Source organism: Brassica rapa, chromosome A06 (assembly GCF_000309985.2).
Source record: "Brassica rapa cultivar Chiifu-401-42 chromosome A06, CAAS_Brap_v3.01, whole genome shotgun sequence".
NCBI classification, from domain to species: domain Eukaryota; kingdom Viridiplantae; phylum Streptophyta; class Magnoliopsida; order Brassicales; family Brassicaceae; genus Brassica; species Brassica rapa.
In genome coordinates this window covers 22,830,692-22,852,560 of record NC_024800.2, presented here as the reverse complement: position 1 = coordinate 22,852,560, position 21,869 = coordinate 22,830,692, and the positions used below count along the sequence as shown (strand labels likewise).

Here is a 21,869-nt window from a genome sequence, read left to right as displayed (position 1 = left end):
ATAGGCAAACAGTTTTTTTTTTCCGGTGAAAGGATTAGTTCCTTAGGAATAGGTATGTGGAATATTTGTTTTAAATGTAATTGGAATTTTGGATTAAATCGACACATTTCCAATTTTTATAGTCCCACTATATAAAAGAAGCTAAATTCTAGCTTCCTAAGGCTATCCACATAGGCAAAATAATCAGGACCAACTAATATGCCAGGTCATAACGAAGTGGGCTTGAAATTAAAAAAAAACGAAATCATCACGGCCCAGTCCATAACCTTATCTCCCTGCCTCTCTTCATATGTATTTTGTGTCACAGTCCATTAAGCCCAACTCCCAGACAAATTCAGAGACGCTCTTACGGTTCGGGTTATATAGCCCCTTCCTCTGAAATCATCATCCCTAACCCTAAGCGGCGTCTCGCTCTGTTCCGCGATTCTCTTCCTCTCCCCCAACTCATCCCCCATAACGCCTCCGATGAGAGTGATGGTACTTCAATGTGCTCTCATAAATCCTCCATTCATGATCCCCACAGACCTTCCACATACCCTGTCCGTCTCGATGATATCTAGATCTCTATTTATACCCTTACCTCAGATCGTAAAATCCATACCCGTACCTCAGATCTTAAAATCCAAACCCTCAGATGTTAATTAAATGTTTAAACTTACTTAATATTTTAAAACAAAAAAAAAACTGATATTAAATTATTTGACATCTTATTATGGAAATTCACATATATTAAAACAAGGAAAGTCATAGTCTCGAATTATTTGACATCTTATTAAATTTTATTTGTTATAATCATAACTTAATTTATTACTAATATTTTTCTTACCAATATCAGAGTCATCAAGTTTGAACACAACGAAACGTAAACGCGGACGTCCACTAGGAGTACGGAATAAAGTGAAAGGTATACACAAAACTAAATCACTTAATCCAGCAATGTTCTATATTTTTCAATTATTAAAAGCCCAAATATAATAGAGACATGTCTCGACTACTTGCTCCAACAAAATAATTTCATTTACTTATTGTACTTATTCCCGAACAGCTCCATCCCAATCAGGCTATGTTACGCAATGACAATTAACAAAAGTCAGGGTCAGAGTTTGAAAGGTGTCGTACTGTATTTGCCACAGTCCGTTTTCACCCATTGACAGCTCTATGTTGGTCTTTCCCGAGTTACTACCAAGTCAGACCTCAAAATTATACAGGGAAAGGATCAAAAGATAGAAAAGGTTAAAAACATTGTCTACAAAGAAATATACAACGGTCTATCGCACCTACCAGGTAATCCAATATTATTTGCAACCCAATACACAACATTATACAAAAAATACTAAATTCCTTTCTCTCTCTCCTCCAGAATCACGATCCGATGATCACCCAGAGCAGACTTCCCGGAATCTTAAACAACTTTCTATACCATAAGATGCAAACTACCAGTAAGTCTGCCCACCCGAAACTCTTCAAACTCAATAATTAAGATGTACTAACAAAATTGTTTTTATCTATAGGTCCGCCCGCAATAGAAAGTGGCCGCTCTACAAGATCATTCATAATATACTTCACAGACATCGTCTACGTCTTATCTTATTTTAATTCTTTTTCGTTATCTACCGGATTCTATTCTCTTTGGATAATTACTTATTTCTACTGTCAAACTATTTTGTTTCTACGTCTTCACATCCAAAAAAAACAAAACTTAACTAATATTTTCAGAAACTAAAACTCCAAATTTTAATAAAACATTACTTTAATTACATATATAATCCGCGCGAAGCGCGGACACCGGCTCTAGTATATAGAAAAAAAAGAATATTCCATGAATTAGGCAAGTGCAGATTTTTTTTTTAAGATTGATATCGTATTAGTTAATGTGATTGCTTAAATATAGGAGTTGCTATTGAATATCATTGATTTTAGTATTATTCTTGCATTAACGTTCATATATACCGGAAATATTTTAAAGCTTAGGATACATGCATTGCGATTATTCTCGGTTTCGTTTGGTAGTATTTTATAGAATACTGAGATCAAATTCCATCACAGAAACAAACTTTAGACATAAACTTTTACAATTGATTGATTTATTGGTGGTTATTTAAACAGTATTTAGATGAATCACATTACTAACATGAAAATCCTTAGAATCAAAGTAAGCATACATTGCACTATCGTTTAAAAATGTGGATAATATTATGCTTATTTATTTTGGTTGACAGGTTGGTTATATGTTATAATTAAAGATTTAATAAAAGTTATAGGTCCAACTTAAACAAAGATCAAGTTTGGTAAAAAGAGGTTTAATTTTATTAAGGTAAACGAATTTGGATAAATTAGGAAAGTAGTTAAATGTCAAAAAGGGTCAGTGGCATTATCTTGTAATTATTGAGGAAAACTCAGGGTTAAGTACTATTTGTACTCCTGTTTTAATAGTTTAGATATTGCCAGCTAATTCTGTGTAATTATTTTGAAAGAAAAAGAAAAAGAAAATGAGGGTGATTTGTTGGGCAGTATAACTGTAGAAAATTTTCTTTAGAATTTAGTCTGTAAAATTTTTGATTTAGCTTTAAGGAATGTACCTTTAAAATTTCCTACAGTTAAAAAGATGGATCTTTAGAAAATAAGATTTTTACAACTATTTTTGTATGTTTTTGCTGTAACTTTAGTTTTTTGGTTGTAGCTTTAAAAACTAAGATAAAACATGATTGGTAGTATTTAAAGTTGTAGATGAAAATTAAAGCTAAAGTCACTTCCTACAGCCCAACTAATCACCCCCATTGTTTTCACAATGTATTACAACTAGTATTCGAAAAGAAAAGAAAAAAAGAATTTATATTTTCATTTGTTAGGCAGGTGCTGGTTTTGTTTTAAAATAATCGTTAGACGGCAATTAAGCGTTTTGTAGAGAACTACTTACTAGGTGTATTATTTGGAGTCTAGGTATTAAACAATTATTAATTTATATTATATACTTTGCATGTATATAAGATATTTTAGTTTTTTGGTTTTATTATAAAACTATTTTGATGAATTGTCAAAATTATGCATACAAAATAAAACAAAATTAAACATATTTGTGGATTTGTACCAACATTATTACTTAATTTAACAGATTAAAACTAATTTATATCAATTTAAACTGATTTTTGGTTTAAACTAATTTATAATTTAAACCTATTTGAATCGTATAAATCGATTTTTAAGAAAATTGTTTGGCTAGACCATTTTTTTTTTTGAACCATGATACTATGCATGATTAGTTGGATCCCAAATGTTTTAATGTAACCTTTTTTTTGTCTTGTATACCTTTAACATTTGAGCTAGCAACACTTCATATATTTCAATCTTTTATATTTTCCCCCAAATCTGAGATAAAACCTCAAGATCTTGTAGCAATCACGAGATGATCGTCGTCGTATCCAAATTAAAACCCTAACGACATTGATCAAGCATGCTGTAAGAACGCAAGGAAAGAAGTTCATGAAACAAGTTAGCATGCACTTCCAGAGATTTCTGATTCCTAAATTCTTGATATACACAAAAAAGAGTTACCACATTGACAAACATACATAAGAAAATGCCACTAGTGATATGAACACAACAACTTATAACTAGACAATAAAGAAAATGAAAATAACTTTTACTTAAAATTAAAACCAACAAACTCTACTTGATTAGTATAGTATACCAAATACAACGTAGAGTACTTTTTTCCTCAACAAACTCCACAATATTCCTTTTCTTCGCTTTCTCCTCGTCAAAAGATTCAGCATCAACCTCTTCTCTTTCGAAACCATTTCTTTAAGTTTTTTTTTAAATGAAAATATTTATTCATTCCGATAACCGGGGATTCAGATTCGATTACAAGTCTGATTTGAACAAAATTTCTCAATTCTAAGTATTACAACCCTAGCTTCGCCCATCCAATAAACCCAGCATATTCTGCTAGGTCGTTTTATTATCCTTAGGAATCGGTATTCGTTCTCAACCTTTGACGATGATCATAGGAAAGTGAGTTTCTCCTTGTTGCCTCGAATGCCGGGAGTTCCTATGACGCCTACGGTGTAGCTAGCTATCGATGAACACCTCAAAGCTTATAATCGCCACTGTCCATAAAGTACTAGACGAAGAAGAGAGGAAGGTTAGTGTAAGGAGACGTAAAGTGTCTCTTGATTCCCGAATCTTCACAATAGGAGTTGAATTCATGTGATATGAACCCTCCCGCCTCTATCAGTTCTAAAGGTTTGTATCTTTGCTCTTCAATCTCGTTCCACTATCTCTTTGAACTTCTTAAACTTTATAAAAGCAGCACTCTTCTTTGAGCAATATTGACCACATGTACCTCGAGTGATCATCCACGAGAACGAAAAATATACCTGTTTCCAGTGGCTGTATTGGGTGAGATAGGACCGCACAAATCTCTGTGTATAAGTTCCAGGATCTTCGTTGCTCGATATGATGTCAATTTAGGAAACACATATCTTGCTTGTTTCCCAAGCATACATGATCCGAAGACCTCTCTCTCAAATTTCACTTGCGGTATACCTTTTACAAGGTCTCATTGAATCATATGCCTTATTGTCTCATGATTCACATGCCCCAGTCTCGAATGCCAATTGTTATAGTCTCCCATGATGTGGAATATAAACACAAGTCCTCCTTTAGACCCATACGAACCTTGTAGAGTCTATTTCTCGCCCTAAGTGCTTTAACAAGCAAATTACCATCGCGATCATGCATGGTTAAGCACTCACCTCTTTTACCTGACATCACAACCTGACTCTATGGCTTGACCAAGAGAGATGATATTACTCTTCAAGTCGGGAATGTAATAAACTTCTGTCATCATTCTTGGTTTACTGTTTCGATCAATAAACTTTATAAACCCCTTCCCTTTGATATCTATCCGTGAGTCATCTTCGGACTTGACTTTTCTGGTAATAGTATCATCAAGAATCCTGAAGTACCTCTTATCACCCGGCATATGATTACTAGCGCCGTTATCAAGATACCAAACGTTGTCTCTAGTCATGTTGGCATCATATTTACTTGGCACAATCCCATCTTCACTGAGATAAAAAATTTCATGCATCATAAGCTCATCCGCATCATGTGTTTCGCTTTTGTTCTCTTTGGTTTCTTGTAGCTTGAGTAGCCGATCCGGACAGTCTGATGCATAATGTCCAAGTTTGTCACACCTGTAACACATGACTCTCGACGTGTCTATGCCTCATCTACCACGACCTCGTCCTCTATACCGCGAACCACGTCCACCTTGTCCTATGTTTCGAAAATCATTGTATCCTTTGTTTGATTGGTTTGCTTGCGACTCCATGTTTGTAAACATTAGTTGCTTTTGATATTCTTGAGGATTTTCTTCATCTTCAGCTATGCATTCTTTGTAGGCTTTAAGACGTCCTATGATGTCTTCAAAATTTGTGGTAGTTAGGTCTAAAACCTGCTCAAGAGAGGCCACAATATGTATGTACTTCTTCCGAGGGAGACTTGATAAGAACTTTACCAATTTTGATTCTTCAATGCTTACTCCTAAGGCGGCTAACTTCGATGAGATTTCAAATAATTTACCACTGAATTCATCGACTGTTTCTTTATCCTTCATCTTCAGTCTATCAAATTCATTCATTGGGGTTTGCAAACAAGCTTACTTAACCATCTCTGCTCCTACATGTCTAGCTTTAATGGCTTCCCAAACTTTCTTTGCCGTATCTAGCTCACCAACTTGTAGGATAAGAGTCTCATGTATTGGTTGAAAAAGAAGCGCAATAGCCATATCATTCTTGTCTCCTTCGGTTAAATCGGCTTCTATAGTGTCCTAGACCTTATGCACCTTGAGAGTTATCTTTATGTGCATTGCCCAGACTGTGTAATTCGTTGTCGTGAGCATAGGGCATTTGATCGAAGAAGAACTCCCTCCTTTAGGTCTATCTGTAGCTGTCACGATTTCTCCCATATCTCTGTTTTGCTATGATACCAAATATAGAACTCGAACTTGTGAATATAGAACTCAAACTTTATGAATCGAACAAGTCCAAGTATAAAGAATAACTCTCTTTATTAATGCTTAAGAAACTAACTCAAAACTTAAGCTCTCTTAATCTCTCTCAACTCATAAGTTATGCAACACGCTTGCATCTTCTTATATATATATTATTATCTCCTAATCCTAATAGGTAATACATCTAGATAACTCCTAAATATATTCATAATTCCATAACTTAGTAGGATTAGGATAATAATTTGTAGCTCAAGTAATCTTTAAGCTTAATCCAACAGAATTGTATCATTTGATTAAACAAGAAAAGGAACCAAAAAGAAATGAACAACAAGAAATGGTTAACAATGTAACATAAAAGTGTTCTCTCTTCTCTCTACTAGCAAATAAAGAGGGAGAGTAAAGAGAGTGTGTGTGCTTGTGTGACACTGAAACACAACTGTAAAACAGAGAGAGTAAGAAGAAGCTGGCCATGAGTAGAGTGAGTGAGGTCAAGCCAAAGAATGTCAACACTATTACTATATTTTTGATGTTTAAAAAGCAAATAAATGGCGCCATTTTTTATAACTTCATTTCATTTCCGTTCTTTATTTGATGTTCTTGGATTATTTCCAAGTTGATATATAGAGAAAAGTCGAATTTGCAAAGGTAAATCGAATTCGGATTTCCCCTCTCTGGGCACCCATGCCGCGACAGCGACTATTTGTTGGGGTCTCGAGACGACGTAACTCCATTTGATCGTTTGGTAAGCCCATTGGACTTAAGTAGTCCATATGGTAATATATGAATGGGTCTAAAGCGTAAAGAAGGCCGCTCTATTTACATCTTAGTAAGATCCATAAAATATTAGGACGGGAGCAAGTTCTATGATTATTAACACAAATCGTATTGAGAAACGATTGAAAAGGGTTTTCTAATTATATTCTTAAATATAATTAGATACTTGCAAGGCATCTGCTCTGACAACATACGTTCATGAGATGCGAATATTGAGCTGATGAGTGTAGCGGTTATTTACGAAAACTTCAGGACTGATGTCACTGATCTTGTGATTGCAATAGTATAAACCAAAATAATCACAAAACTAAAATTACTTATAATTTTTGTTCACAAAACAAAATGACTTGCCATATTTTTCTTGTTTTCGTGTGGACCACTAGACTAATGATTTAGACACAAGGATTTTGTGGTTGACAAATAAAAACGTAAGAAGTTCTAGTTTATTAAATGTGCGCATTGATTAAAGTTAATAAATTAAAATTAGAGAAAAGTAACAAATAAGGAGCTGATACGCGTCATATATGCATAATAATTGTTATAATGGAAGATAATTAAAGGAAAGAAAAATAGATGTGAGATTGGAGAAAGAAGAGTTTGATCATTATAATTGAGACATAGACCTTACAGAAAGGGAAGAAAAGAGTGGCTGATGGAAAGGTTTAAGAAAGCGAGGATTCAATAAAAGAAGACTTAAAGAAAAGAGTGTGGCTAATCAGAGATTTTGACTATTATATCTCCTCTCCGACTTCACCTCCTGCGTAATTAATCACCAAACAACACATTGTGTAATTATTCATTTGATATGTTTTTCAACCAGACAAAATTCCTTTTTGTAATCGCTATGTAATTAGTCTAACTTTTTTTTGAAAATTTAATTTTCAGGAATGCCGACTCCAACAATAAGTCAATGGAATAATTAGCCTGCGTAGAATGAAAAAATAAATACCCAAATTTTTGAAGTCTAAACCAGTTGTACATGTGAAGTTAGGTTTCAATTTCAAATTCCTGAATAAAAGACATGATATTTGATAAATATAAAATTATACCGACTAACTTGTAGAATACATGAACAAATGAAAGAGTGAATTTTGACTACTTGTTTCAACTTTAAAAGCCATATGTTATTTTATCAATATGGATGCAAATATATATGTAAATAAGAATTTAATTACAAAAATTTTAATTCCAAATTATTTAAAATAATTTTAGTTAAATATTATGTATTAAAATGAATGAAAGTGTTATTGTTCTATTAAAATAATTTAGACTAGATATATCTTATTAAAACAAAATCATAATATAAAAGTCACCTTTAATTCATGTGTTGTACAAAATATGTCAATTAGAAACCTTTGAATGTTTAATTATTTATTAAGAATATTAATGACTTTAGTTTTTAACTATTAAATTTTATTTTACTTTAATTATAACAGAATCTTAAAAAAAATTGAAAATGTTTTATAATATAACGCATTAATTAGTGTCCTAATTTGTAATATCATATTATTAAAAATTGACATTAATTAATATTTTATTATAAAACAAAAAAATATATGCTATTTTATAAATTTATAAGTATAGTGTATATTATATTAAATAGAAGTATTATCTGAAACTAACTATGGCAAAATTATACTAAATTTGTAGATTAACCATTTTATTTTCAAAATATTGGTCTCATCTAAACTGATAAACACAGCATCCTACATTGTTAGAATAAACTAAAAGTTGTAAACTATAGAATATTTTTACTCAAAAAATAAACTTGTTAACATATGTTAAAATTTATGTTTACAAATATATATTATCTTATGTTTATATTTTGGAACTCACAATTATATATTATCTAAAATTATTATATATTAAAAATTAAAAATTTTGTTTAAATATAATTCTGATTTTCTAAAATGCGGATCAGAATCTACTATACAATTAAAAATATATGCCGTCTATTTATAAATCAAAATGTGGAAAAGGAGTTAAGGTCCTACTTGTGTAATTATGCATGAGTAAGATCATGGGTCATACTTTTCAACTAGACAAAAACACTTTTTATTATTACTTCTTTTTATCTTTTGAAAATAAATGTCACCTTCTTAAAAATGTTTATAACTTTTTCATTCTTTGTGTTTCCGTTAGTTAAAATTCAAAACTGCTCTTTAAACTTTCTAATTATTGCTTTTGCTTTACTTAGAACTAAAGATTTATATACACCCGCTACCAAGGCACAAAAATCTCCCCGAATCAGTTGGTAGCATGAGATCATATTGAAAAGGAAATTACAATTTAAACTTGAATATATGTATGTATCTATGAATATAAAGTTTCAAATATTTCACTTACGCTTTTTTAAAACTTTGAATTGAATTTTGATAGCATCTCAAGATGTTTAATAAGAAAAAGCATCAAAGATATTTTGTATATCATATCTTGTTCGAAGCCGAAGTTAATGAGATTTGATTATGAAGAAAACTAGAAAAGACCATTATTTTAGACTTAACTATCATTTCGTTACAACTATTTAGTGACGTGAAATGTTATATAAGTACTAAACAAATACTTAAACTTAAAAATCATTTTAAGGATTCCTTTAACTGGACCCAAATGTCAAAGAGACACGAGAATTGCCTCTTTCGTTATATGTGCTGAAATCAAGTAAAGTCGAATACCTTTTCTTATTAAGAATATGAAAATGGTTTTACTTTTAGAGGAACATAATTAATAATTATTACTTAACCTCCGTGATCAAAAACAACGATGATCACTAAACATGTTTGATGGTAATTTTGATTTCCGGCGATTTAGGACTCCATGTAAATCAGTACATGTAATTATGACATTTGACCTCTGCTAATATCTCTCCGTCGGCGAACACCTCCATCTTTGTCTTGATGCGTGGCATAACGTCAACTATATAATTACTAAATATATAATTGAACCTTTAAAGATTTGGAAGCCTACACAACACGTGCTTATTGTTTTGTCAGCGGCCATAATCAACCCAAAGAACAGTGCTTCATAGGTATCTCAATATCAAAGACCATTTTGCTACATTACATGTGAATATTACTATTTGTGAATTAGGCACAATGCTTGTTCGCATCTATGTTTTCGTTTCCATGTTACACCATTGTAACATAGAATTCGAGGCATAACATGGATACTTGGATTTGTCGTAAGAAAAAACTATCTTTTTACATGCTTTTAGCAGCTAATGAGCAAATAAATTAAACCAAAATGTAAGCGTATACTAACTCTGAATCTGTTTGTAGACTTCTTGGTCGTTTCAGTTGAATCCGTAGTAGATTAAAAATCTATAACATGTATCCTGTCCTTAATCAATGCATCGTGTACCGGTTGTTATCGTACACACATAGGATGCTTAGCTTACGGTGTGGTTCTCGTATTCATGTTACGAAATAAAATCCCGTGGAATCACCTTAACCTACTAGCTAAGATTTAAAAGTTTTTACATCCAGGTTTAGGATTTTAGTTTTAGACTATAAAATTTCTTGCAAATTATAAGATATTCCAGAGTATCGTAGGAAAGGTCGTTCGTTGTGGTCGTCCAATATGTACATCGAAGATGCATGTCGTATATACCGTTTTGTTGATCCAAGTGTTTCGGGAAAGGTTCATCATGGAATCATTATTAGTGATTATCATATGTTCATCAATATTGCATATATTACAGATAGTTGATCATCATATGTAATATATAGTTAGAGATTATACGATGATGTAATGTGTGTCAACCAGTGTTTTAAAAAATCAATGTAATTAACAAAGCATATAAAATTCTAAAGGAATTGAAATATTACTTCTCCAAAGACCAAAGCCTTATCAGGAGGTTAAAATGGAATTATCAGATGTAGAATTCAAGCATGCATAATATTAAGTTACTGCTTATTATGAGTCAAAAATAACATAATACTAGATTTTGACCCGCGCTTCGAAAGCGCGGGTATTTTTTGTTGATCCTTTTGACAAAATTTTCTTGAATTTAATTTTTATTAAATAAATAATTTTTAAGTTGTTTTATCATAATGTTTGAGTCTGAAGCACCATTTTTATATCCAATCCCGACTCATGGTCGCAACTCGACGATCCATAATATAATCCAGTTCGCATTTATAAAAAATATGATAAATCTAATAACAATCCAAAAATTTGCTATTAACCTGTAATACAATACCGATTGATCTCATATAAACTCAAAAAAACATGATAAAACTTTTTGATTAAATTTTTCATATATTTAGAAAACTAAAATTGAATAAAATTTTATTATATGATTCGAAAAAATGTTAACAAAAAAAAAAATTATTGATATAACAGTATTAGTTTATTTTTGTTATAAATAACTTACTATAAGTTTATGTTTTCATTTTTAGGTTTAAAAGTTAATTTTATAATATTTTTTCTATAATTATTTATTATGTTAATTTTTAGGTAAAATTTTAAGTTGGTTTTACGGAATATTAAAAAAAATGTTAATTTTTAGGTAAAATATTTAGGTTTAAAAGTTAATTTTATAATATTTTTTCTTTAATAATTTATTATGTTAATTTTTAGGTAAAATTTTTATTTGGTTTTATGGAATATTCAAAAAAAATATTTATGACGGATGAAAATTAATATAAATGATATTCAAATATGTATATGATATATGGTTTACAGTATAGTATTTTAGTTTATATTAGAATTTTTTTGTTATATTGAATATATGCATAATATTTGAATGATTTATTTTGAATATTGATACATAGGTTTTTTAAAAATAATTAGATGTTATTTTGTTTGTTAATCTATACCATTTTATTTCTTTTAGTTCTGAATGATTTTGAATTACAGAAAAAACATAGATAAGTTGTTAATCAGTATAAAAATCTTAGTGCATTTTTAGTATGTTTACTTAGTCCACGTTTAGAATAAATATTTATTATATGTGTTTTGATTCAAAATTCGAAATGAATAAATATTAAATAACCGCTCTTGTATTTGATAAAATACCATACTGACATATTATGGTAGGGGTAAAGTATAATTAATTTGGTCGATTTTATTGTTAGCTTAAATGTAGTTAAATCCCAAAAACTAAAAGAATATTATGCTATTAATGAATGTTTTATTCTCTGTTAATATTATTGATACTATATAAAAGAAGACATGTTAAATTTCTAACAAATAAGTCCAACAACCTTTTGTAAGTAGATTTTTCAAGACTGTTTCCCTTTTAATAGAATAGACTAGGTAATAACCCGCGCCTTGCGCGGAATGTGATTATTATTTTCGTTATTTTTAATAAAAAGACACTAATAAAAAGACATTAAATCTGTTTAATCTGGATATTGATTCGGTTTTAAGTTTTTTTTGATGTTTAAATGTTCTAAAATATAACTATTATTTTAAATTAATATTCATTTTAGTTTATTCGGTTAAAATGTTTGATTTTTTGGTTTTTTCCGGTAAAACCAAAAATTAATATTATTTGTTTATTTTCATGTTATAAATTTTAAACAGTCGTCATGTAGAACCAATAGTTTCATATTATAGTTTCTAAACAGATAAATAGTTTAAAAAAAAATTATTAAGACAAATCATTTCATTACAATTTGGTCGGTAGTGAAAGAAGCATTAAGAAAAAATATTTCAACTTTCAAAAAAATTAGATACTTCAGTTGCGGTGAATAATTAGTTACAATGTGCTCACATCAAGGTGCACATGTATGTGTATGTAAAAAATATATAAAAATAGTTGACAAATATATAAAGATATAGTTAATTAATATTAAATAACATTTTTGTTCAAAATAATACATGAAAGATAAAATTAAAATTAATTTAAAAAAAGGCCTTGACATTAGTCAACTTTTTCATATAAATAAAATAAAATTGTATATTTAAGTAGGGGTGGACACAGATCGAATATCTGGGTATTTGGAAGCATTCATGTCGATTCGATCTTTAGCCACCTAGATATTCGGTGACTCGGATATCCGAAATGTTTTATAATTTTGATTTGATCCGTAAATAAAATAAAATTTTAAAAATAATTGAAAATTTTAATAATATATAAGGGATTAAACTATATAGGTTTATTCAAAACTTAATCTTTACAATATTAAAGTACTTTGAAACATTAAACTAGCAATGGGTGTGTGTGTGTGTGTGTGTGTATTGACCCATTGTTTCAAATGGACAAAAACGTTTACTGTGTCATTTATTTGTATTGCTAGTCTAGAAAAATAATGGATGATATATAGTGTGAACAATATTTTAACAATACGTATTGTTCCATGTCAATTTTTGGTCTCTAATTTTATTTTTAACATATATCATAAGTTAATTGAAACTGGACGAACTTAATTGTATTTAAATTTATGGTGAAAAGCAACAACCATGATTACTAACTTTAGTAACTAACTTTAAAGTGAAACAAAGTAGTACTTACAAAAAGTATACTTTTAAAATATTTTCTACATGTTACATATAAAACAGAAACAGACACTTCAAAATCAACAGACGAATGCTGCAGGTTGATAATTATACTAAGAAGATGAAGCAATATTGGTATTCTTGAAAATAACGAGAAAACAAAAGCTTTTTTTTTGCTAGAAATGTTAATATCGTTAACTTGTAATGAAAAAAAAGATTACAAGTTATGAAACTTGAAATCTAAGGTGCTTCAAGAAGCCAAATTTCTTAGACAAGTCCAAAAAAAATATTTAAAAACTTGTAAAAGCATAATAGGACTAATCTAAGACTAATGCTAACAAAATTGATATGGTTCTAAGCAGAGAACAAAAGCTTGGTGCCACAAACACTCTGGAATTGCACGAGAGGGGATGTTTCATCAGTCTCTTTCTTCATTACGTTCGTATGGTATTGCCTCTCTAAGCAAACTTTCTTTGTACTTAGAACAAGGAAATGTATATATATATTCGTGTGACCAAATCATGAGTTTTCTGTTTTTGTCCCACTTTTGCAATCATCATTCTACTACAAATGATGCTCTCTCACTTTAATTTCCGCATCTTCTATTCGTCTCCATTTTATGTTTTCATCATTGTTCGTTGTTTTTATACTATTTGTGAGCGTTTGAAAACATGTACCTATTGTGTGATTGACATGTTAGTTTTGAAATGTTAGAATTTATATAAAATATTGTTTTGGCATTGCTTCCAATATCCTTTTTTCCACCATCCAACACTAAAATCTTCATTTTGTAGCTAGAGAACTCCGCAATATATAGTGCACACGAATATTTACATTATGAATATAATATGCGAAACGATGTATGGATATATAGATGACGATGTGTTTTACTAATTATCTCATTAACTTTCTACGCGTAAAGATCCGTGTACATATATTCTTTTTGTTTCCTTGTATTTTTATGCATTATTGTCAATGATAAGCTAAAGAATATCAATGCTTTGGGTATAAGACCTCACTACTTTTTCCTCCAACATATTGCATGATTAATTACAGCTCATTTATCGTAATGGCGCTATCTGACCGCTATAGCAAAACTGTTGGATCATACGGCTAGCTACTCAACGGCCAAACATTTGACCTAAAATTATCCTTTTTTTAATCTTTCTTTATTTTGTCTTCTTCTTGTTTTTTATAGCTGTTGTTCTTTCACCTCTTTGTCCATACTTTCATGTCTAATAATATTCCTCTAGGACCTCGAAAGAAGCATGCAAATCCTACTCTCATGAACATGGCTTCTCGAAGATAGAACCAAAGTCAATGTCAACCTCTCTCCCACTTGAAAATTTTAAATGCTCAATCATTTGGAAGATCATTTGGAAGGCGGCGATTCTTTTGTATTTCCATTTTCCATAAGAAACTATACAAAACATCGTTTACCAAAAAAAAAACTATACAAAACATCACCGCGACTATGCACACAAACATTAAAGATATACCCCATATATACTTTCAGTGCATTAAGTGTTTTGATAAGTTCATATAGTAATATAGTATACTTTATGTGGATATATTAATCCGTACTTCGTCTACTTCTCCTACATTTTTGTCTAGTTTTCAATGATTATGTAAAAATGATCTACTTATGCAACTATAATTATCAAGAGGTATCACAATAATCTACTTTTTTTGCTAATCCTTCCGCTATATAAATGTGTGGGAAAACCAATAAAACGTCAGGATTTTAATAACTTTCTGTAAGATAACTTCGATTACTAAAGAAACTTAATGTTTAACAAATAAATAAAAATATTTGTTTAAAATATGTAAATGATATACATTTCAATTGAAATGATTGTCGGTTATGATTAGATAGTGGTAAACTACACGATTTCTTCTTGCTAGAACAAATATGTACAAGTAGACAGGTTGGATATGCAAGGGATTGACTGTTTTTTTTCGTTGTAGTGACATCCTTCAATTATGCTGATGATTTTAAATTTTATTGAGACTCGGCTTAAGCTAGTAGCTTTATACATATAATATCTATGTGTTGAGCCAATCATGATTTATTTATTAAAAACATTTCTCTTTCCTATAATACGATAATAATGAGATGCATCTGTTATCATAATATACGTTTCTAAACACGTAATGTTGTTCTCGTGTAGAAACATGCTTAAAATTAAACTTTTAGCTTTTTTATTTACACGTTAGATCAGCCTCCTAATTTAAGTATTCACAAGTAACTTCACTGATAATATGTAAATAGATCTCATCACTAGAATAAATTATTTTTTAAAAAAAAAACAGAAAAGAAAATGAGATGGGTTCTATAAACCCCATTCCACTTATTTACTTATAGTTCAATATTTAAAAATAATTATATAAATAATTTAAATTAAATAATAATATTAGATTGTTAAAACACTTATTTTTGCATTTCTAACAACAAAGATGCTCTAAAACTTGTAAAATTACATCTGGTAACTGTTAAATTAACGAATGTCTGTGTAAATTAATTTCGCGACAAAATTATCGTTGGGATTGAACAGCCCATGTTCAACTCTATATTATCCGATTAGTACGATATTGTCTACTTTGGGCCTTAGACAAGCCCGCATGGCTTTACTTTTGGTTTTCTTCCCAAAAGACTTTGTACTAATTAGAGTTAGACATCTCTTTACATATTAGACATTTCTTGTCTAACTCTCCAATGTGGGACTTAGTTTGTTATCTCACATTATTTCCTTCAAACTAAGGATTACACTCATCTCATGTCCCACAACTGACTTCCAAGATTTTTTGACTTGATCTCTGCCACACACACCTCCCAATCCTAATTTAATGGGTCTCGTTCCTATTCGAAGGGTATTTTGGTCTTCTTGCAGATTTTTTGTCAACCTGGTGCTCTTATACTAATGTTGGGATTGAACAGTCTATGTCCAATTCTATATTATTCGATTAACACGATATTGTCTACTTTTGGCCTTAGACAAGCCTGCATTAAACATAACTTTATATATTAAACATTTCTTGTCTAATTCTCTAATCAATGTGTAACCAATGTGAGACTTGGTTTGTTATCTCACAATTATTGCATTGGTGAAAACATTTATTGCTATTTGCCCACTATCACTTTGCGTACTTCAGTTGAACAACTCTTTTGCATTCTCTGGACATCAAGGTCTCTCTTTCGAGATCAAAGTAGGAAAAATATAATTAAACAAAAAAAAGCACCAAAATATTAAACTTCTTTGCTAAACAAGAAAAATATAGTGAAATACCGTATTTTGAGGGGACACATCATTTTAGATTCGTACAATGCTTTCATGGAAAATGAGTCTGTTGTTGACCGATGCCTTCCCCTTTTCTTTTTGGGAAATTTGTTTTTTTAGAGCAAAAAAATGGTAACTATGTCCCTTTATACTAATCTATACTACTTTATGTCCCATTAGACTAATTTTTTTCAAAATGGCAGTAATGCCTTTAAAATTGTAATTTTTTATTTCTTTTTCATTTTTTTTTATTTTTTTGTTCCTTTTTCGTTTTTTTTATTTTTTTAAAAAAAAATCGATTTTTTTTTTCAAAATATAAAAGTGAATATTCTCAAATATTTTGTTTCCATATTTTTAGGAACTGATTTCTTATCCGTAGAATACAACTAATATGTAGAAATCGGTTTCTACAGTTTTTTAGAATTATAGTAATGTTTAGAGTTTGATTTCTACATGTTTTAGATTTATAGTAAATCTGTAGAAGTCGGTTTCTACGTATTTTAGATTTATATTAATGTGTAGATTTTGATTTCTAAAGATTTTAGAACGATAGGTTAAGCGCGGAATGTGTATTCTAAATATTTTTAGAATACTCCTATTTACGTAGATCACGTATTCTAAACATTGTAGATTCAATGAAAAAAGTGGATTTCGTTTTCTACTTCGTAGAATGTCATTTCTACTTTATTTAGAACATAATATGAAATTTATAATTTTAACTTTTTTATAATTAGAAAAAATATCACTAAGTTCATATAGGTATTTTATCAAAAGTTACAATTTTTCCAAAAATTTTTTGTTTGTAAAACTATTTATTAAATTTATTTTCAAAAATATTAAAGGGTGTTATAGGAAAATATGACACAAAATATAGATTAGTCTAAAGAGACATAGTTACCATTTTTTTGCTTTTAAAAAACAGTTTTCCCTTTCTTTTTTTACTTTTTCTGCTATATACTAGAAATTCTGAAATTTAGGCAAGTTTTTGTAGGTTTGAAACCAAATGTTAATATTTATATCGGATGTATAAAAAATAAATCATCATCCCTCAAACTTAGCAAATGATTATTCGAACTAGGATATTCAATCCCTGAACAACAGCAATAATTAACCATCAAAGTTTATACTATCTTCACTTATAACATTTATTTTTTGTTTTCCCAAAACATATTTTTATAAATTTAATAATACAGGTCCAGTTTTTCGGCTAATATAACTCCACTTAATTCATAACAATAAGGTTATATATATACTAAAACATTTCATTTATATATACTTATAAATTTGTTGGTTTGGGAAATAAATTTATAAGTATATATAGATATATTAAGGGAAGTAGTTTTTAATATGTTGATGTGTGTGGAAAACTATAAATCACATCCATAATAAAACAAGGTAGTACTATTTATATAATCAAAATATGATAATGCTTCCTTTTTAATTAAAGAGAAATTTCTTGATAGTTATGTTTTTTTAAGCCAATACATGTCTTTATATTGTATGATACAACTTGTATCTATCTTTTCAGAAAATGTAATAATAATTTATGAGTTTATCTATAAAGTATTAACCACGATTTCTTTCTATTTTGTAAAGGAATCAAATAATTTTTTACTAGGTTTTTACTTTTTAGTTCATCTCTTGATTTCTCTATATATTGTGGTCCCATCAAAGGTGTCAATTAATTCACCCAGCGATTATAAAACAAAAGTGTTACACCAGAAGTCGCCAATCACATTTTCTCTCAGTTTATAATAATTTCTTTATCTTCTTGCTTCCTCTTCAACCTTATAGAAACCTTCACAGTTCATAAAACTCTCTGTCTCTCTGCAAAGATATCTAGCTGATTGTTCTTCATTACTCTTATAAATCAGTTGCTACATACTTGCGTTTGCAAATGGGAAGACATTCTTGTTGTTATAAGCAAAAACTTAGAAAAGGCCTTTGGTCTCCTGAAGAAGATGAGAAACTTCTCAATTACATAACTAGACATGGTCATGGCTGTTGGAGTTCTGTCCCCAAACTCGCAGGTTTGGTTTCCGTCATCTCTTATTACCTTTGAAAAGCACACTACGTATATATATATATATATATATATATATATATATATATATATTTTTTTGAAAAGGGTTTAATTTGTATATATCATTTAATATTTTTTTGCATTGGTATGATCGTTTAGGTTTGCAGAGATGTGGAAAGAGTTGTAGGCTTAGGTGGATAAACTATTTGAGACCAGACTTAAAGAGAGGAGCTTTCTCACAAGAGGAAGAAAGCTTGATCATTGAGCTTCATGCTGCGTTAGGCAACAGGTGAGCGACTTTTACTTATATAGCTTTTGAATTCATAATGTAAGAGATTTTGAAATATATTAATTGTTTCAATCTGATTTGAATTGTGTAGATGGTCTCAGATCGCAACTCGGTTACCAGGAAGAACAGACAACGAGATCAAAAACTTTTGGAACTCTTGTCTTAAGAAGAAGCTGAGAAGAAAAGGCATTGATCCAACAACACATAAACCCATAATAAGCGAACTTCAACATAACGTCATAGATCAGAAGCTGACGTCATTAAATACTTCGGAAGTAGTAAAGTCAACGGCTTCGATAAACAACCCGCATGATCAGTCGATGGTCGTCTTATCCCAACCAGGTCCCTGGTGGTACCCGGCGACCGCGACCACGACCACGGCTAATCAAAACGCTGAGTTTTGCTTCAGTTCGAGTACTACCCAAACGGTTTCAGACCAGATCGTATCTTTGATCTCATCAATGTCCACGTCATCATCTCCCACACCAATGACTTCAAACTTCAATCCTATTCCAAACAACTGGGAACTCAGCTACTGTAACAACACAGTTCCATCTCACAGCAACAGTATCTACAGTGCTTTCTTTGGTAATCATTACAAAGAAGCTACCCAAATCATGAATACTAATAATAATAATATATTATTAGATCAGCATCCTCATCAAGACATGAAGTCATGGGCGCCAGAGATTCTTCATTACACAGAACATAACCAAAGCTCAGAAACTGGTTTTGAAGCAGAAGTGAAGCCAGACATTGCCAAATACTACTGGAGATCAGTATCATCATCGCCATCACCAAATGAAAGCGCTGCGACATTACTACATGATGCTGACGTGGAGTTTTACGGTAAAAATCTTCAAAAACCTAATATCATGGCGTTTGATCAGAGGCTTTAGATTAGTTATGTGCTAAAGAGTGTAATCAGTATTTCTTCAATTTCTATTCACATTTCAAGGATCCGAGTTTACTTGGTTAATATTCTGCATGTGTGTAAGTATATTTTTATATGTTTTTTGGCTGTGTAAATTCTCTACTCGTGTATTTTGTTTTTGTTTTGTTTTTTTTTGTGCTAAGATGTAATGCCTTTTTTATTCTTCTTGTCATGACTTTGACCTAAATACAGTTTACCTTATTTTTATCTACATCTATACTAAAGTTACTTCAGAATAGTTATTTTCACGAATTATAAAATAAATACCCTAGAAAGTAAAGTAAACATGTCCCGGTCGAGGTGGATAGTGTTTTTTTCTTGAAGGATAGATTAATAAGATCTTAAGCTGGAGTGGAGACTTCTTCGGAAAAGCGATTCCAGACAACGAGATGCATGCGTGAACAAATGAACCGAAAGACCCTTTTTATTTTTGTTATTAAACAGAGCACCAAATAAATATTCAGTTTTGGCTATATTATTTTTATTACAAGTATATACGGATCGACCATTTAGTATTTCAAGAAATTACGGACAAGTATTGAAGTTAATATAGAAACTGACTTGAAATAAATAAAAATTAGTTACACTACAAGAACTAAAATATGCTTTTTGTGAAAGTAGGAAATTAAATACCTCAGAATTATTATAAGAAGTTCATGCAATTTATTTTAATTATATTTAAAAAATTGGTAAAAAAAAATGTGATTTATCTTTTCGCCAAGAATCCAAACATTGTACAATCTACGAAGAATTGAATCCGAATGTTGGAGTGTCTACTCGACAAAAGATTATAAATAGTCCCTCCCGAATAGTCACCTCTTAGTCATATTTTTTAATATATATATCACTTTAATATAAAATCTATATATATATATATTAAAGTTGATATATATAAAAGATATGAGTAAAGTTGTTTGGCTTGAAAACGATCATTTAGCCAATGGGACAATTATGAGCGAGAATCTGTGATGAATGGGACAATTCATCTTAGAATGGAAGTCCATCGTTGTCTCCTTAAGAGAGATGTGTGCTTCGCTTGTGAACAGTTCCCATACTCATTGTTTTTACTACTCAGACGTCGATTTCCACAGTTTTGAATTGACTTGTGAAAATTGAAAGAATGTAATATATATTTCATCAGTTTAAGGAAAATGAGTAGAGATCATGTAAAAGACCTATCTGTGAGTTCAGAGTTTATGTCATTATGTGCATGAAAGAATAGACTAAGTTGCATGTTCTTGTTTCTTGGATCTTAACTAATTAATTTAACTGAAAATATTTTTCATCAGAACCGATATTACAGTCATATTTTTGTTTCTGTGATCGACACTCATCGATCAGTTTATTAAGAAAATGTTGATATTTCTGCAACTGATTAAAGGTTTTTCACAAGTCTCAAACTCTCAAATTCTAAGAAATTGTCATAAGCAATTACTAGTTTACAAATTAGTCTACATATCGATTTATGATCATCATTTACCCAAAAAAAAGAAGCCATGCGCGTATAAGAATGACCCTTGTCTTTGTAAGGTGTTGAAATACGAAATTCGAAGGTGTGTACTCTTCTGACAATATCCCAATATAATTCACACGAGGGCAGCTTTTGAGTTGGTGTATTTTTTTAATGGTGCACAAAAAGTCATATAGTTGCAGAATAAGGGACCCTTGTTGCTGAGATAGTGTTGATAAAACTGGAAAAGCCATGCAAGAGATAAGTAGAGCAATCAAAATTTTTTTTTTTTTACGAAAAAAGGTTAAATCCGGATCTATTAAAGACACATACCTAACCCCGGATGAAGGTACATCCCACGGATAGACCCTCTTTTGGAAACTCAAATGAACCGAAAGCAATAGTCCATATCCGTATGGCCAGCGGAGTTTGAACCATGGTACGCCGTATTGGATTTATTTCTCTCGAATGTCATTGGACTACCACCACTGGTTAATCAAATTTTATTTTAAAAGAAAAACAAATCTAGATTTAAGATTTCGTTATTAGTCAAGGACAAATAAGTTTAACGCAATCTAACTTGTCAAAATTAGTAGAGCAATGTAATATGTGCATGGTAACTTGAAATGCTTTATTATTCAAAAAATAAATTGAAATGCTTTAG

General features: G+C 30.4%; 2 protein-coding genes across 2 annotated transcripts in view; both read left to right on the top strand.

The window, feature by feature from the left end:
- LOC103874503 overlaps positions 1–21,869 on the top strand; it is a 524,448-nt gene that overhangs the window by 188,905 nt on the left and 313,674 nt on the right. The gene's annotated exons all lie outside the window — the stretch shown is intronic.
- On the top strand, positions 17,388–19,970 carry LOC103874822 (transcription factor MYB86). Its single transcript, XM_033273800.1, has 3 exons — positions 17,388–18,539; positions 18,692–18,821; positions 18,913–19,970. Exons 1-3 carry the CDS (start codon positions 18,407–18,409, stop codon positions 19,718–19,720), a joined length of 1,071 nt encoding a protein of 356 aa, XP_033129691.1. The 5' UTR covers positions 17,388–18,406; the 3' UTR covers positions 19,721–19,970.

Excerpts from the sequence above, each read along its gene's own strand:
- LOC103874822 (XM_033273800.1), top strand. The coding sequence starts at position 18,407 with ATGGGAAGACATTCTTGTTGTTATAAGCAAAAACTTAGAAAAGGCCTT. Across the intron at positions 18,540-18,691 it reads TTCTGTCCCCAAACTCGCAG|GTTTGCAGAGATGTGGAAAG; the intron begins GTTTGGTTTCCG and ends ATGATCGTTTAG. Across the intron at positions 18,822-18,912 it reads CATGCTGCGTTAGGCAACAG|ATGGTCTCAGATCGCAACTC; the intron begins GTGAGCGACTTT and ends TGAATTGTGTAG.